An 18,636-nucleotide genomic window follows, 5' to 3' on the forward strand; every position below is an offset into this window, starting at 1 on the left:
AAACAATTGATATAAGTTATAACTAATATTATGTGGGTTTTAATCGCAAGCACAGGTAAATAATGTTTGTGAGGACCATTGGCTTCGCGCGCTTTCCATATTTTTTTCCAAAGTAGCTATTTTTGCTGATATTTAAATGGACAGCATTTTAGCTAAATAACTAAACTCTACATTTACTAAGATAAATATTAATGAAGACTGAGTAAAAGTCAATCCTACTAAAACAGCTAAGCCGGTGTTTTAAACTGCAACAGCAACAATTTACACCTGCCCCTCTATCATGAGCTCTTAAAACCAGCCAGAATACTGACTGGCTCGCATTTTGGTACCATGACCTCTATTTTCCAGCCAGTCAGTGGTCACGTGACACAAAACTCACTTCTCCATTGTTAACTGAGTAATAATTTCGTATCATTTGGTATCATGACAACACTTCTGACATAAGCTCGCTTGCTTTTACGTCAAATACAGCAATTCAATAAACACCAACCAACGAGTAGCTTTTACTGGATAGTTTACATTTTAGTAATTTTATTACATACTTTTTAGTCTTAAATTATATTGCTATTTAGTTGGTTAGTTACTTAATAAGTTATATTTTAGTCTATAGCATATATTTTAGTGAAAATAATTCGTTATTAAAACCAAAAAACTAAACATTCGAAGTGTCCAAATTTTTGGAAAACGATTAAGTATTCTCAAGTTAATCACGAAGTGATACATAAGTAAAGACGTAGAGACCTTAGTAATCCATTTAGTGTTAGTGAGGTTTCAGAATAATAACATAAGTGAGGTGTAGTATACCTATATGTCTAGTCAACAATAAGGTTTGCATTTGTGCGATGAGCTAAGACTGCATTGATTTAGTACACAAGAAACACATACAAGGTATAAGGAACACAAGTGTTGTGTATAATTACTGTAAAACAAGTATGAATTTTTACCAAAAACCTACAGGTACAATCTTATACTTGCATTGTAGGTTTTTGTGTTATTTCACAAACTATTTCCTTGTAAACCTGAAGTATTTTGGTATATGCATGATAAACACTGCACCAAAGAGGTAAATAATTCAATATTACTTACTTTTAACAAGAATTTTCAGAACACAACCTTTTAAACTTTAGATGTATGTATAACATGCTCCGGATAAACATTGACACACCTAAACTACTAGAAAAGTTAAATAATTGATATGATATTATCAATCCCAATTAGAATCCCAATTAGCTAAATTCTCATATGAGCACTTTTTCATTTATAACTTCTTCTCTTGACTACAATATGGTATTATATGATGGGAATAGTGTAAATCACTAAATTTTACTCAAAAACAAAAACCTACATTATAGTACTTTTCCAAAAAAGACTTACTTAATAAGAATTGCATAACAAACATATGGAACTTATTGTTCATAAAACATAATATTATCATAGGAACATATATTATTATGTATTACCAAAAATACTTTTGTACTTACCTCAATAATAATAATAAGTATTAGTTTTATATTAAATTAAAACTTAAAATACATGAGGACTTACTATGTACTTCTTAGGAACCTATCTTAGGAGCATTTCGTACAATCTTTTGATAGCAGTAGGTCTTTGTGTTATTTCACAAACTATTTCCTTGTAAACCATGCATGATAAACGCTGCACCAAAGAGGTAAATTCAAAGGTATTACTTTCTCAATAACAAGAATTTTGAGAACACAACCTTTGAAACTTTAGATTCATGTATATTCACGAATAAATATTGACACACACACATACACCTAAACTACTAGAAAAGTTAAATCATTGATAATATAAAATCCAAATTAGCTAAATTCTCATATGCACTTTTTCATTTATAACTTCTCTTGACTACAATATGATATAATATACAATGGGAATAGTCACTAAAACTCAAAAATATAATCCTACATTACTTATAGTACTTTTTCCAAAAAGACATAACAAAAATTGCATAACAAACATACTTATTGTTCATAAAACATAATATTTTCATTGGAACTTATATTATTATTACCAAAAATTCTTTTGTACCTCAATAATAATAATATTAGTTTTATATTACTTATTACATTAAAATTTAAAGTACATGAGGACTTTAGTAAGTCCTCATGTATTATACATTTTAAAAAGATGTGGTCGTTTTAGGGACCTATCAGACAGAGTGGTCACGCGTTGAAGCATTTGCGTTGGAGCAGTCAGTGTGTGACTGAGGAGCAATTCTGACACATTCAGAACTCCTCCTGTGTGAGTATATAGAGATACTCACACGGGAGGCATTCTACAACATAATACAACACAAAGAACACAAAACCCTTGACCGCTCTCTGTCTGAGATATCCCAGGCAATTTCCCATAGTTGCAACTTGCAATGCAGTTTCTAATTGTTATTGGTTTGCCAAATAAAAGTCTGAAATTATAATATTGTTTTTATCTTTCATCAAAAGTTGGTATTTGAACTCCTTTAATAATAATAAATTAATATTTACACAAGGGATATTTGATTCATCTTCTTTGATTTTAAGTGACAAGACCTTGTTTAAGATTTCCGCTGTATAAATATTTTTATAAGTATAATATAAAAGAGATTTAACACTTGCCTATCTGATACTAGGTTGATAATAAGGTGTAAGACAAATGTAGTACCTATTGATGAAAGCTGTGTATGAATATGTATCTAAGGTAGGTATATTTAAGTGAGGAAATAAATGAAAAAACATTTAAAAACGAGTATTTATTAAATTTCTTTTAATTAAAGCTTTTGAGTGAATATATATTATCTTCCTAGGACTTCGTCATCATTACACTTGCAATTCTTTATTATAAAATGTAGTACTTATAGTATCTCAGTGTTAGCAATCATCCTTTATCCTGAAAAATATTTGGTTCAGCGTACACAGTACTAATAATGTAAAATGCCTTACAAGGCACGAAAAGGGGATTATTAAACTTATAAATTGCCTGTTTATGTTACAATAATACCTATTTGAAAGCTCAAAAAAACGTAGGTGTTCAAGAATGAGTTCAAGTTCAACAAACTATGTTCAACTCATGACATCAACTCTGTTGTAATGCATGTAATTGTAATCCACAAGTTTGATGCATTTCTAAGACTTTTTCATGGTAGATTATTTAGCGTAGGTATCAAATAGGTATAGGATATAATAAACTTATCAATTTCTTGCTTAAAACATAATCTCTATAAACTTAATAACAATATCTAATTATCTTTTTTTTTGTCTCCTTCTTCTTCTCTTTTTTAATTGCCGACTCAGTTAGTTGCCAATGTCAGAGAATTCTTTCTCCTCTAGATCGCCATGCTTGTGATAATATAAACATGAAGGAGTGTTATTTTCTCAGTGTTTTCATAAAGGGCTTATAAAATACCAAAAAATATAAATAAAACCATTTACACATTTATAATAATTACCTTTAAATACAATAAATCGGTGCAAAAGTAACTATTCCTACATTGACCACGTTATATATTAGAAAATAGTATATTTTATAATAAAAAATATTAATCTTTTTTTAAACTATATTTTCATCTTGATTTACAATTTTTCCGTTAGTCGTTTATGGCTAAGCCATTTCAATTCCTAAAAAAAAAACAATTCCGTTAGTCAAATTTGACGTTCGTGTTTGACATTTCTTGTTTTGACAAAGTTAATGATAAGGCCCCTGTATCGGCAACACACATCTGCAGTGGTGTCGGCTGTACAATTTTAACTTGTACAGCCGACACCACTGTAGTATGAAGAAGCTGCTGTCGCCGTCGACTCGCGCTTGTTTGTCACTCGTCTGCACAGCCTTAATGGCATGACTTCGTATCGTAAACAATAACGCTACCGGTGCGTTTACTTAGCGCATAGTTCTTCAAACATTTGCCCGTGAGTGTACAGCAGTTAACTTAAATACACGTTTACGTGTTCTAGAAAAATTGGTAATTTACTTTGTTTATTGTTCAGTTCTGGGTATCTGCCGAGAACTACCGTGCTGATGCCTGATACATTTTGCCGTGCTTTCTCTGCAAGATAATTTAGTGCTGAAGAGAACATTACGAATACGAATATAACGAATAGAAAATACTCATTTATATCTTCTTAGCACTCATTTTATTCGCATTTGTTGTTAGAACTGCGAAAACATAAGAACACGATTTTCCAGGTTTAAGGCCTACGTCGTTTTTCTCTCCCAAAATTTCAATATATTACATGGAGATAAAAATATACACGTCAATTACATATAATACCTAATACGTATCAATAAACAGTACCTGGATGACCGAGCTTTGCTCGGTATACCAAACACTCATTGACTTCGTGTTACTTAACAACGCCATCTGCTGGAATAGCTTTAGCTGTTGTTGTGTCGTTAAAGCAATTAGTTGCTCACAAAATAGTATTATTATTCGCCAATAGATGTCAGGAAGAGTCATATTTTTCAGTTTATCGATTATCGATAAAACACGAATAAAAAGACATTTTCTAAAAATGATTCCTAGCTAGATCGATTTATCGGCCCCGCAACCCCCTATATACTAAATTTCATAAAAATCGTTGGAGCCGATTCCGAGATTCCAATTATGTATATACAAGAATTGCTCGTTTAAAGATATAAGATACTATACATTTGTCATCTCACATAGGTACACCTTTATTTGTATCTCTACATCTATACTTATCTCGACGTGTATGTTTTATATTTGCGGTAACATTACGAGGAAGTCAAATAGGCTGAATGCGACAAGATCGATGAACAACAGCGATGATATGATGTCACGCTTCCCAGTATCGTGTTACGACCTAACACGGAGATGTCACCGATTTTATTGCGCAATACCATCATCATCATACTTTTAACTGTTAACCCGGCGCGGCGTGAGTGAGGTAGGGGTATCTTATACCCGGCGATATACAAAACACTTAATATTTCTCAACTGTGCGATCCCTGGAGCTTGGTTGGCTCAGTAGTTGAAAGGTGATTAGGGTATGTCATACCCACCTCATAATAATAATAGTGCTACCACACCGGTTTCGGTGACAGTGGCCGGTTTCATTGAAACCAGGCCAGCTACGCAGGAGTACTTTTATAGTGTCCAAGTGTGTGCGCGAGCACTCTCTATTCCTTTACTCTCATAACCCAGTGGGACGGAAGACCGACACGACCGTCGAGAGATCAGGCGCAGGACCGACTTTTTACATGCCCATCCGACGCATGGATCATCTTACTTGTCAGACAATCAGGTGATCAGCCTGCATTGTCCTAACCAAACTTGGAAATAACATGTTTCCCACGCGGGAATCGAACCCACGACCTCCGAGTCAACAGCCGCGCTCTATACCACTAGACCACGGAGGCGGTCAGCCCACCTCATAGCTGGTGTAATAATGTTTCATCTCATTCACGCCATTTTTACTATTGCATAGCTTTTATCGCCGGCTTTGAGCGCGGCGTCCGAATAAAGAAATTCCGTAACTAAAAACACCTAAAATTCGTCTGACGTCGTTTTAGCTCGGCAGACTTCGGCCGCACCGCTATGCCGGTCGGTGGGACGTTGCCAGACTTCGGCATGGTGTTTGTGTGCGTGCGACTAGAGTCTAGACTCTAGATGTATGCGAATTATAATTGCATAAGTTGATAAAAATGCTATGCAATAGCTTTACCACGGCAGTTGCCGAGTGCCACATGTATATTATTTTATTTCTAAAGGGGTTGTTTTAAACGATACTAAGCAATTCGTATACTAGCCTCAATTTTGCGCACTAAAGTAGCAACTTTAAAAAAACTTTTCCAACTTCTAACACGTCGTAGAGAAAGGAGAATCTTTTCATACAATACTTAAAACGTGATAAAATATTTTATGGCCTTTCATACATCCCCCAACCGATAAAAATGTGTTTCCCAAGTTTGACGGGAAAACGACAGGAACTTGTTAAGTATTTCATAGCGAACAAAGGCGCAATCTCTTTATATGTATTTTTAGCCCCGACAAAAACGTGTACATGTTATATAAGTTTGACCTGTGTGTGCCTGTCCGTATCATTGGCATAGTTGCAATAAACCGGGTGGACCGATTTTGATCTAGTGACCTCAGTGTATTGGGCTAGTTCATTATAATCTGTGCTGGAAAATTATAGTTTATTTAATGAAAGGTTGTAACGTGTAAAGCGACTTTTAGTGCCTTGATCGGTTTAATTCTGTTTAATTGTATCGGGGGTTGTTTTGACATTTCTCAAATATCTTTATTATGCTCAGAGTAGACAGAATGTCTATTGTGTTATGGTATTCGATAGTATATCATAACTTTATAATAAAGGCGAGTGCACATACTGATAATGCTAAGTACTCACATACGGTTTTGCTCGATCGAGCAATAACGTCGAGCAAAACCCGCGGCTCGGGATTTCGTCCACACATTCAGCATTGCACGATAGTTTTAATCTAAATCTATACTTATATTTAATTCCATCAAGCCTTCGAGCTATCAGTTTTGCGGCCCACACAGTAATTATTACTCGATTTGGAGTAAAACTATCGAGCAAAACCGCATGTGAGTACTTAGCATAACATTGACAATACAGCGCTACAAGGATATTTTGGCGCGTGCCGAAATAGCACTGCTGCAAACTCTAATTCAACCAGAGAGCGTGCCAATGAAATATTTCTATATACGCACACTAGAAAATAACCACCCCCCAGGCGTAGTCAGGTATAACACAACTACAAGAGTTGCGACTTGCGATACGATGTGTTTCTTTACAACGCAGTTTCAGAGTATCACCCACGTCCACGTCACAGTTAAGAAGTGAACATCTTTGAAAAGTTTTATACGGTTTTCCGGTTCAACCGACTTGGAAACTCTGACACGAGTCTGATAACTTATCTACTTATTTAGAGTTGTAAAAAATATCCCCTACGAAGTGGGAAGAGATAGAGAGAAGATGAAAGGTGAAACGGGAGATAAATTTATCTTTATCCCTCATACTAATAAAGATATCTACGTAGCGTGTAAATATTTCAGACCCCATACTCTTTAGCCAAGATCTTTTCTTTATCGCTTCTTTATAGAATCGCCGACCAAATTGTATGAAATTGACATAAGCGCTCGTTACTATGACGTTGACTTTCGAATCGTGTAATGTCAATTCCATACATTTTTACATCGACGATTCTATAAAGAAGCGATAAAGGAAAGGTCTTGGCTATAACCCCTGATTCACGATTCGCATTCGGAAACTTCATCGCACGACATCCAATGAACGCTTGCCGCGTCAGATATTGACCAATGACCGCACGCTAAAGTTTCAGGGAAGCGTGAATCGCCGTGCAGGTCAGCTGTCTTTACCTGCTTGTGACTTTCCAATGCATCAGACAAAGACAAGTCGGAAGGCAATTTCTTTGTGTATAGTTATACCCTGTGCAAATATTTTTATTACTAAGGGGATTAATAAAATCAATCTTCTGTTCGTTGGTTTATATACACGAATCGGTCAAGTAGATAGCGATTTTTTCAATGAAATGAAATTAAATTTGTTTATTTTACAAATTGATTAAAAATTAACGATTTTAAAACGTGTACATGAGGCCTACCACAAATAACTTGTGTAGTCCAGAATCCGGATTGTAAAACCTTATTCAAAAATCGGCCAAGTGCGAGTCGGACTCGCGCACGTAGGGTTCCGTACCGTTATAGAGAAAAATAGGCCAAAAGTTGTGTTTTGTATGGGAGCCCTTAAATTTTAATTTTATTATTAATCATGTATTAAGAAAGTACACATATTAATTAGTAATGGGAATTAATGCTATTTTCTATTAATTTCATTAACATGCTAATTTTGATGTCACAGCATGCTAAGTATTATTGCTTTGCTATTTGCTAAAAATGCGGCATCGTGAATTATCGGTTCGCATCGCACCGCTCGCGTCGTGTATTATTTCGCATCGAGTGAAAAATAGCAATTCATTAACAGTTAGCACCGCGGTGCGAAACAGCGCGGACGTGATTTTTATCATGATCGCAGACTGTTGCTGCGCACGATAATATTAGCAATCGTACTTTTTAGCAAGTACGATTAATTTAATTATTGCTAATAGGCATTTAACAATTAATTATTATTGCTAATGCTATTTTTACCAACACTAATATTAATATAATTCCTGCCTGTTGTCATTATTGATATCGATCAAAAAATCCTTTTTATACCGCTTAAATATAAATTTCATTTTGTTTTTAGTATTTGTTGTTATGGCGGCAACAGATAATGTACACAATTTGCCAAAATTTCAGAACTCTAGCTTTAGCGGTTCTTGACATACAGACAGACGGACAGGCAACGAAATCTCAGTAATAGGGTCCCGTTTTTACCCTTTGGGTACGGAACCCTAAAAACGACAGAAGTACAGTAGGTGTTTCGGATCCACTAGCAAAAGAATAAAAGTGGGTTTTGATCTATTTTGATGTAATATTTTCAGTGGAAAGTGGAGTTTTCCCATTATTGTGTTGTAACAGGAAATTAGACCAAGTGCCACGTAGTTTTGAATACAAAATACTTTCGAGGCTACGGCTACGTGTTTGTAATAAAACATTAAGTGAGTGTTATTATTATTTTAACAAAAAAATGAACCCGACTTCTAAGATTAAAACAATATTTTTAAAATGATCTCAAAAGTATGAAATAATTCTTATTCTTCATTAGTGCTTTTTTAAAAATTCGACTAAACAATAACAACCTATACAATCTATATATATATAAAACTCAAAGGTGACTAACTGACATAGTGATCTATCAACGCACAGCCCAAACCACTGGACCGATCGGGCTGAAATTTTGTATGCAGGTAGATGTTATGACGTAGGCATCCGCTAAGAAAGGATTTTAATCAATTCCACCTCCAAGGGGCTAAAATAGGGGATGAAAGTTTGTATATAATAATACTTCTTAACGCGAGCGAAGCCGCGGGCAAAAGCTCGTCTATACATATAACTCTATACAACAACAAAAGAATGATTAAAATCGGTCTACAAACGGCGAAGTAACGTTTTAACGAGTTTAATTGCCTAATAAATGCACAATAATAATTGATTGTCATTCGATACGCATCAAAACAAACAAAACGAAAAAAAAAAGTTGTTTTTATGATGGTGCATAATGCATATGCACAATCGAAGAAATTGATTCATAGGCAGTTGACAGACCTACGACGTTTGGTCGGATTATGTCAATTCAATTATCATTATCAGTCATGAACTATCGGCTGGGCCGAATAATCCAATCGGACTGAACGCAGACCGACATGACCGGTCTCGCTTTATGCATCCCCGTGTGTGGACGAGTCTGGTCAGATCGGCCTGATATCAGTCCGATCGTATTGGTTTTCCTTCATGCACTATCAGGGAAGTTGATTCGTAGGCAGATCGCGGACCTACGCGATTTGGCAGCATCACAAATCACGACTGTCAATGTTTTATTGGCATAACCCGATATAATGACGTAGGTCCGTCAACTGCCTATGAATCAATTTCTTCGATGGTACATGGGGCACTCATATTCGATATTCGATGACGTTACTCGCCTAACCCTTTAACCCGACGTTTAATCCTAATTGGCTATGCCCCAATTTCACCAACGTCTGTTAGTGTTAACAGCTTGTTAAAATGTCATGTCTTCTCTTTCATTCATAAGAAAAACGAAAGAGGTAACGTAATACTAATGCGAGCGTTAACTTTAACAGTCGTTGGTGAAATGGGGATTGTCCATTTTTTTTTAATTTTGCTCATTACAAAAACATTTCGAGGAATAAGGTCAGTGATCGTTTTTCTGTATATAAACGAAAAAAATACCCATTAGTTACTTATATTTTTGAACAAATACGTTTAACCTTTGTTTGACCTTCAATGGCGTTAAATCAGCAATAAATTTGACCAACATTACGTTTCGAACTTTTGGTAAGCTTCTGGTATCAGTTTTCACATAATGAGAACTTGTATTTGACGAACCAGCCATTATAAATAAGATTGAAAGGAAATTTAAAACATATGCAGAGGTCAATGGGCGGCCGATCATGAAGTCAGAGCGAAACTTTAAAAATTTATTGAGAAAAAACTAGCCAATAAATTTCAAAATTATTCAATTTATATTCTTTTTAACGAAAAAATTCCCTATTTTAACGAAAAAAAAATATAAAAAGTACATGTGATTTTTTTTGGACAATGCCCATTGGGGCTAACTCTGATAGCTATTTTTATGTGTGGTTTTTATTAGATAACTAGGCAATAAAATCGATCAACTTAAACTCAGGGAGCAGAGGGCGCTGTGTGGGCGAAGCCTTAGCCGATAATTAGTCCGCCAACTTCTGTTAATTAAGTCCTCGTCCAACATATTGTGTTGAGAACACGTTCGTATGACTTCGTGCTAATAGAAAAATAGGGACAGCATCATCAATGCTATGACGCCGCTCTGTAAGCAGAAGCAAATAAAGACATGAGTGGAAGAATCAAATACCTACACTTTATAATATCTATAACATAAGGACAATATCTATAACATAAGGACAATTGCTCATTTTTTCGCTTATAATTTAAATAAATCTTGTAACTTACTACTTAATCATCTGGCTAATATATCTGGCTATACATGAAATCTTTTTCATTTAAAGTCATTTTCCCGGCTAAAGCCTACATTTATTAAAAAAAACGGAAAATTTTTCACTGTTACTTACCTGATTCTCCCATACTCATGTCTTCAATTGCTAGCTTTGCTCTATATAAGTTGCCGTTGCAAATAACGAGGAAGTTCGACAACTATCATAATATTATATGACCCAGCGTGTGGGAAGGTATTTTGGTAGCATCTAATACGGTCCTCCACGTTGACCTATGAATCCTATGATGAACAAACAGGCAATCAACAACCGGACTGATATTTGTCTAAAATTGTCCATGATCAAAGTCGATTTAGCTCAAATTGTAGACAGTTCCGCATCATGGTCCAGGCAGGCACTGGCTGTCCAACATAAGCCAAGGACCTTAAAATATACTCCTTGTTAATCCTGCTGCTCCCGAATAAAAAAAAATTAAAGCCCTTGACCTTTAACTATGCTCCTTGCTAATCCTGCTATCAACTTTAAAACTTAAGGGTCTGATCTACTCACCTCCTGTCCCTCCAGGTTACACGTGTGACTGTTGAACCTCATCAGCTTCACCGTCTTGTCATTGGAGCCGGTCGCGAGTAGATCACCAGCTGGACTCCACGCGAGACAGTATATGCTGCCTTTGTGGTGCTTCGTCCTCTTGAGGAGTACTGTTGGCGCTGTTGGTGCACTGTTGTCTCTGTGAAGGAGGAAATGTTATGAAGATCATGGAATGAAAATCAGTAGTGGCGACGTTAGGCGACCGCCCAGGACGCCTGATAGAAAGAGGCACCGAAGGCGGAGGAAAAGGGGCGCCACAGACGCCACTTTTTTTTACCACTACCAGCATCCTGGGCGCCGAAGAAATCTCGCCCAGGGCGCTGGTAGCACTAAAACCGGTACTAATGAAAATGTCTGAGAACATGGGCAAGATGCTTCGGCACTAATAACTGCCGTAACTGCCAGCAACCATTGAGAAAATCTCGGTAAAATCTGAAGCAGACGTTGCCTCAGTAGGTGGGATTACTGAAGATTCGTTTTTGGGAACTTTTAGGGTCCGAAACAGAAGAGTACAACTTAGTGCATATTGCTAGTAACTAGGTGTCAGACAAGGCAATTCCTTGAAGGGATTTTGTATAATTTTCTAGTCCTGCGGCGCAAAAATAAGTTAATTGAAATGTGAAGAAATTTACTGCTTGTCACAATAACTTAGTAAGTATGTAAAAATCTCTATCAGAAACCTTATCATTTATAAATTATAACTAATAACTCAATTAAAGTATTCCTGTTAGCAATGCTTTTTTTATTTATTTAATTTAAAAAGTATTGCATTTTAAAAGGCTAGTCTTGATTCAATCTGTATGATACGTAATGATTGGAATTAATGAGTCCTACTTTTTTCAATGTGCTATCATGTAATAGTGAGTGACCTACATCACTTGGATATTGATACCGATTCAAAACATTCGCAATCAAATAGAGTATGTAAATAACATTTACAGGCAAACATAATAAATGAAATGCTATTAAACAGCCGAATTTTCGAATGAATATCTGTTAATGATGACAATAAATCCTATTTAAGTTTAACTTTACAATCCATACTAATCTATATATTAATACGTGAGCCAAAAACTTTGCATTCCTTTTGACGAAAAATGGGGAAACGTAGGTGAATGAAATTTTGCACAGTTATAGTTTATATGGTGAAGGAGTACATCGAGCTAATATTATTTTGAAATTATGCTTTTATCATAAAATTTTTTAACAAATAAGACATTACACACACGACAACACTCACACCAGGAAAAATTACAGATTTTAAAGTGACAAGCCTATACATACGAAATATATTTTATGGTTGAAGTCTGTTGACAACAAGGTGACAAATTGAAAATGGATTATAGTTTTTTTATTAAATCTAAAAGGGCCCATTCAATGCAGGACTGCCGTGCAGTCCTGCCGTGAATGGGCTTTTTTAGACAATGCTTACACGGCCAGTGAGATCAGCTGAGTCCCAGAGACAAGAGTTGAAAAAAATATGATAAAGTCAATATTTTTTTACAAAATATAGGTGGTATAATCCCTGATGTCGTTGAAACTAAGGTCGGATTTCGACCATTGGGCGATCTCTAGTATTACTTAATGCGACAACAACGGAGTTGCGAGCATAATAAATAGTGCTATAATCAAATAACTTGATTTTTTTAAAGAAATTGGCCCACTGTAGCTGGGCAAAAGACTCTTTTATTCCATAATTCGCGATCTTGTGATCTTGTAATGTGATAATAAGTAGGTTAAAATTAAGATCTCATAATATATTATGTATATTAGGATGACCTGGGCAGTGTGCTAAGTACCTATTAGAAAAAGTTTTGGTGGTTGAATACCGATGACGGCCCTGGGTCCTGACGACGCAAAAATATTGTGATGAGAATGTGTGGTTAGGAAAAGCACGTTAAAATAATAATAGTTAAAAAAACTTTTAAAAATATATATTTTTTAAATTTTTTCGATAAATTTAACAAATTATTGCATTTTCATTGGCTCTTAATACATGGTATGCAAAGTTTTGAATTAATTAGACTACTGGAGATATGTAAATGTCAATTTATATCTCTAATATATAAAATTCTCGTGTCACAATATTAGACCTCCGAAACGGCTTTACTGATTTTATGCAAATTTTATATGCATATTCAGTGTGTCTGAGAATCGGCTACTGGGTACTTTTTATATTGATAAGTGCATTTGTTGAATAAATAATAGTAAATTAATACAACTCGAGACTGACGGCGACCATTGTTTGTGCGACGGGATAGTTGCTGTGCGATGGACGTTGCTATGTTGACATACTTATTTAGTCACTTCAATAAAATAATATGGGTGAAATACTTTATATGGCAAATAAACGTTTGCTGGGACAGCTAGTTATGTATATAAATTGAGCTTGATATGTGAATCATGCTCAATTTATATTATTTCGTTACATACATACAGCTCAAGGTAATAAAAGCGTGTTAAAAAGAACCATTAACCAATTTCACATTTAGATAATCGTCAATAGCAAATTTTATTGAAAACTGAACAACTGTGTACATTTATTAGAACGACCAACATTTTGTGTTAAACTAAGTTGAATGTTCAAAGGCAAGAAACTCCAGTGCAAACAGTGTGTTCACTGCTTTGATAAGTAAATAGTAAATAGCTGTGTTGGGCTTCTGGGCTTCTATCGATCCCAACTTGTAGACTTTACTAGTTAGTAGTTTGTAAAGTTTACCTAACAATGAAAAAGTGCTTACAATGCTCGGATTTGGGGCCAAACATTTTTGCATAATAAAATCATTTTATTAATGAAAATATAGGCATTTTACAGTAAGAAGACACCACGGCCGTGATTGGCTATTTATTAAAATTACGTTCGATAATAATTATTAATTATTATATTATACACTCGATTCATCGAATGTAACTTGACGAAAACGCAGGCAACAAATCGGATTAAAAAAATCGGTCAAGTGCGAGTCGGACTCGCGAACGATGGGTTCCGTACCGTTGTAGAGCGAAAATTGGCAAAAATTGTGTTTTTTTTTAATTAAAGTACAAATATAATTAAGAATGTAGTGAGTAATTAAAGTGCCTACCTGCTACCATTAATTATTACGAGCAAAAAAAGCCAAAAAAAATCACGGTTGTTGTATGGGAGCCCCCCTTAAATATTTATTTTATTTTGTTTTTAGTATATTTTGTTGTTGTAGTGGCAACAGAAATACACAATCTGTGGAAATTTCAGAAGTCTAGCTATAGCGGTTCTTGAATTACAGCCTGGAGACAGACAGACATCGAAGTCTCAGTAATAGGGTCCCGTTTTTACCCTTTGGGTACGGAACCCTAAAAATATTAGAATAAAGCATTATGGCGGTACCCACAATTCGCCTAACATTCCTGCATCGCGCTATCGAAGTTTTCTGAGCGCGTCGGTATATATACGACAGCTGAGATGTATCACGTGGGCTCCGGCCTGACCGAGCATAACACCTCGCTCGGTCGGAAGATCTTCCTTTGGCCGCCACGCAATATCCCACATTGGACATATCCCACATATCCCACAGCATTTTACCAGTGTGTTTCATGGCAAATATTTTTTAAGAAAGTGATGATAATGCTAAAAATAATTATTTCAACCAAGGATACAAAACTTAAGGTGAACAAGAGATACCAGAAATAATAATTTCGTACACAAAGAGCCTTACTTTTGTTATTGACCCACTTTTAGACAAGAGTCATAGCCAGACCTACTTTAAAAACATAACGGTTTCTTGCGCGAGGACAATTCGTCAGAAATAACAATCAACACCCATTTCATACAAATTAAACGCGTTCATCATCATCACCGAACTTTTTAAGGTTAGGTTAGGTTAGCCTTACCAGCAGATCTGATTAACCGAAGGTACACCTGCCGGAGACACTTACAAGAGCAGTTATAAGTTGGAACCGGAACCGGCCAGAAACGCCTAGTCGGGTTTGAGCAATATCAACTTGCAACTAGTTCCTATACTAACGTAACGTAAACACAGGAGTACGAGTAACATCACATAAGTGTACCTCCTGTTGCAAATGCCTACTGGTGGCACATTAATGAAATAACTAAAGAAAACTGAGACAAATTTTTGGCATTATAAAAATTGTTAAAACCCATTAGGACACCTGCATAAGTCAGGTATCGATAACTAAGACGGCGGCGGTAGAATAGACCGCCAAAGGAAGTTATATCCCCCCTTTTTCTACCACGCGGATATTTCTTTTTTTCGAATATATTAATTCCAACGATACGAATAATTTTTTCTCATAAGTCAGTACTCGGTGCTCATATTCACAGATGAATGAGATTCCGATAAGTGTTACTTTCTATTGGATGTTCTCAGGGTTGGCACTCGATAGATCTTCTAAGAAACCGGTCAAGTGCGTGTCGGGCCACGCGCAATATAGGGTTCCGTACTCCGTAGTACCGCTAGTTTTTATATTTTTTTGTATGGTCAATGAATTTACATTTATAACGTGTTTTACACTACCAACAGGCAACAGCATCATCTCAGTTACGTTCAAAGGAATTTGAACGAAAAGTTTCTCATCTTTTGTTGATCAACTATTACATGAAGATACTTTTCTTTTTAAATTCGGCATATTTCCTACTCCCGTGTTTTTTATTTTTCACATTTCCAGAAGCAACCGTTTAGCTGGTGGAAGGGGAGGGAGGGACACTGGACTAACGACGATTTTTTCCACTTTAAAACTTCATATTTCACAAATAGATCCCTAATTCGGAAAATGTTCTTTGAATACTCGTAATATTTTATACCTATCTAACGACACCCCACACGGTGGGATAGACTCGAAGAAAATATATCATTCCCGCTTGATGTGTAGGGGACGTACCTATAGTGGACGGTCCTATAGTCTATTTTTTAAAATAAAATAAGGGGGCAAACGAGCAAACGGGTCACCTAATGGAAAGCAACTACCGTCGCCCATGGACACTCGCAACATCAGAAGAGCTGCAGGTGCGTAGCCAGCCTTTTAAGAGGGAATACGCTCTCTTCTTGAAGGTTTGCAGGTCGTATAGGTCCGGGAAAACTGCTGGTGACAGTTCGTTCCAGAGTTTTACAGTGCGCGGCAGAAAGTTACGCGAGAAACGCACCGTGGAAGACTGCCACTCATCAAGGTGGTATATTTTTGATGGTGGATGGTGGTGAGGATGGTATATATTTCGCGTGGGACGATGGCGAAAAGTTGCAGGTGGTATGATTCCGAACAATTCCTCAGAGCACTCCCCGTGATACAACCGATAGAGGATGCAGAGTGAAGCTATATCTCGGCGTAATTCCAAGGGGTCCAAGCTGTTTGAAAGTCTCTGAGCAAAACCGCGGACAGACAAACAGGCAGACGGACGGACAGACCGAAACTATAAGGGTTCCTTGTTGACTACGGAACCCTAAAAAGTATCGATTTCATATTAAGTTATACGTTAACACGAGTGTTTATTTTATGATGAGAATAAAAGAATATTTGAATTGTGTACGCATCAGACTGGAAATACCTTTAGTGATAATAAGATTCCTTACATAACACATTTCATCTTTGGAGGATAAAATTGGGCAAACACAATTGCCTCGAGATGCTTTTAAAAGCAAAAAAAATAAAAATATATAGGTATTCCAAGTAATAATGATCGATTGCTACGTGAAAATTAATATCAGGTAGGTAAGGATCATAAAGGTGAATGCCCAAAAAAAACCCATAGTCGATTAAAATAATTTATATGCATGAAAGTAGACCATTAATAGTAGATTGTAAATATGTAACTCATTTTATTCAAAACCATAACCGAAACGGATAATTTGAAAAAATAAATCTGAGATTTTTAAACAGCGCTTTGAATCAACTATGTAGTTTCCTCCTTTGTTTTTTTTGTTTTCCTCGTAAAAACGATGGTGACACGTATAAGAATCTACGACCGACTTGGCGGGGCACTGCCGTGCCCCCAGATTTAGAGAAAATAAAGTAAAAACCGGCCAAGTGCGTGTCGGGCCACGGGCAATATATAAGGATCCGTACTCCGTAGTACCGCTAGTTTTTGATATTTTTTTAATGGTCAATGAATGTACATATTTTATAACGTGTTATACATTACTAACAACATCATCTCAGTTACGTTTTAAAGGAATTTAAATTATAAGTTCCTTTAATACTTCTCCGAATAGTTAAACTTTTTTTAGTTGATCGACTTTTACTCAATAACTTATGAAGTATTCTTAGCCGTAATAGTTTTTCTTTTAAATTCAGCATATTTCCTACTCCCGTGAATATTTTTCCAGAAGCAACCGTTTAGCTGGTAGGAGGGGGGACACTGCAGGACTCTAAAAAATTTTTCCACTTTAAAACTTCATATTTCACATCTCTAAATCGGAAAATGATATGTTATACTCATAATATTTTTAAAAACCTATCCAACGACACCTCACACGGTGGGGTGAAAAATTCATCTCCGCTAAAATATGTGTAGGGGAGGTACTCACCTTAAACATTATTGAAAAGATCTTATAATATACCATTTTGTCGGCATCATTAATATGTGCATTCATGCCGAATTACAGCTTTGTAGATCCTATAGTCTCTGAGCAAAGCCGCGGTCCGCGGATAGACAGACGGACAGACAGACGGGCGGACGGACAGACGGACGGACAGACGGACGGACAAACCGAAACTATAAGAGTTCCTTGTTGACTACGGAACCCTAAAAAGAGATGTCACCGTACGTTTTCGGAAGAAAGCGTATTCCCTCTTTAACGCACCCGTAGCTCTACTAATGTTGCGAGTGTCCACGAGTGACGGTAATTGCTTTCTATCAGGCGACCCGTTTGCTCGTTTGCCCTTTTATTTTCGAAAAGACGTAAATCAAATCAAATCGTTTATTTACTATAGATAGTTAACTGATATCATGACGTAATAATCGTTAAAAATACATTGTACAGATTATACCATTTCTATACCAATCTGACATACATTCAGACATAAAAGTGATGAATATTTTAATATTAAATACATAAATATAAGAATCAGTAGACAAATATAAATGTGTTTTTACTATGTACTAATCGTCACAATATCGTTTGTAGCATCATGTCGTCCTAAATATCATAGATTCCTATAAGAAAAGCCAATTGGTTACGATCGTTTTTAAAGTACTTGGTGATTGTTTAATCCAAAAAGGACATTGTATTTGGGATACCGTAGATGTAGTCTACCAGGCCACATATAAATGGATTGAATCGATTACGGGTTTTTGGTCCATACATTTTTGGGCATTCACCTTTTAGGCAATATTTTTCATTCCACGTCGCTTACTTTATAAAAATTACTAGCGACCCGCCTCGGCTTCGCACAGGTATAAAATAAAACCTTTCTCACGCACTGAAGAAATGAATT

At 35.9% G+C, this 18,636-nt stretch overlaps 1 protein-coding gene and 1 long non-coding RNA gene across 4 annotated transcripts in view; one reads left to right on the forward strand and one right to left on the reverse strand.

Annotated features, from left to right (window-relative positions):
- LOC121738301 (WD repeat-containing protein 47) overlaps positions 1 to 18,636 on the reverse strand; it is a 115,479-nt gene that overhangs the window by 16,836 nt on the left and 80,007 nt on the right. For all 3 annotated transcript variants that reach the window (XM_042130271.1, XM_042130272.1, XM_042130274.1), the window contains one exon: positions 11,173 to 11,350. In XM_042130271.1, coding sequence (XP_041986205.1) covers positions 11,173 to 11,350 — 178 coding nt within the window. The remainder of the gene's footprint in view (positions 1 to 11,172; positions 11,351 to 18,636) is intronic.
- On the forward strand, positions 1,020 to 17,003 carry LOC121738303. The gene is made up of 3 exons (XR_006037270.1): positions 1,020 to 1,032; positions 4,992 to 4,998; positions 16,927 to 17,003. It is a non-coding gene; the product is annotated as an uncharacterized LOC121738303 (long non-coding RNA).

The sequence above is a fragment of the Aricia agestis genome, chromosome Z (genome assembly GCF_905147365.1).
Source record: "Aricia agestis chromosome Z, ilAriAges1.1, whole genome shotgun sequence".
Lineage (NCBI taxonomy): Eukaryota > Metazoa > Arthropoda > Insecta > Lepidoptera > Lycaenidae > Aricia > Aricia agestis.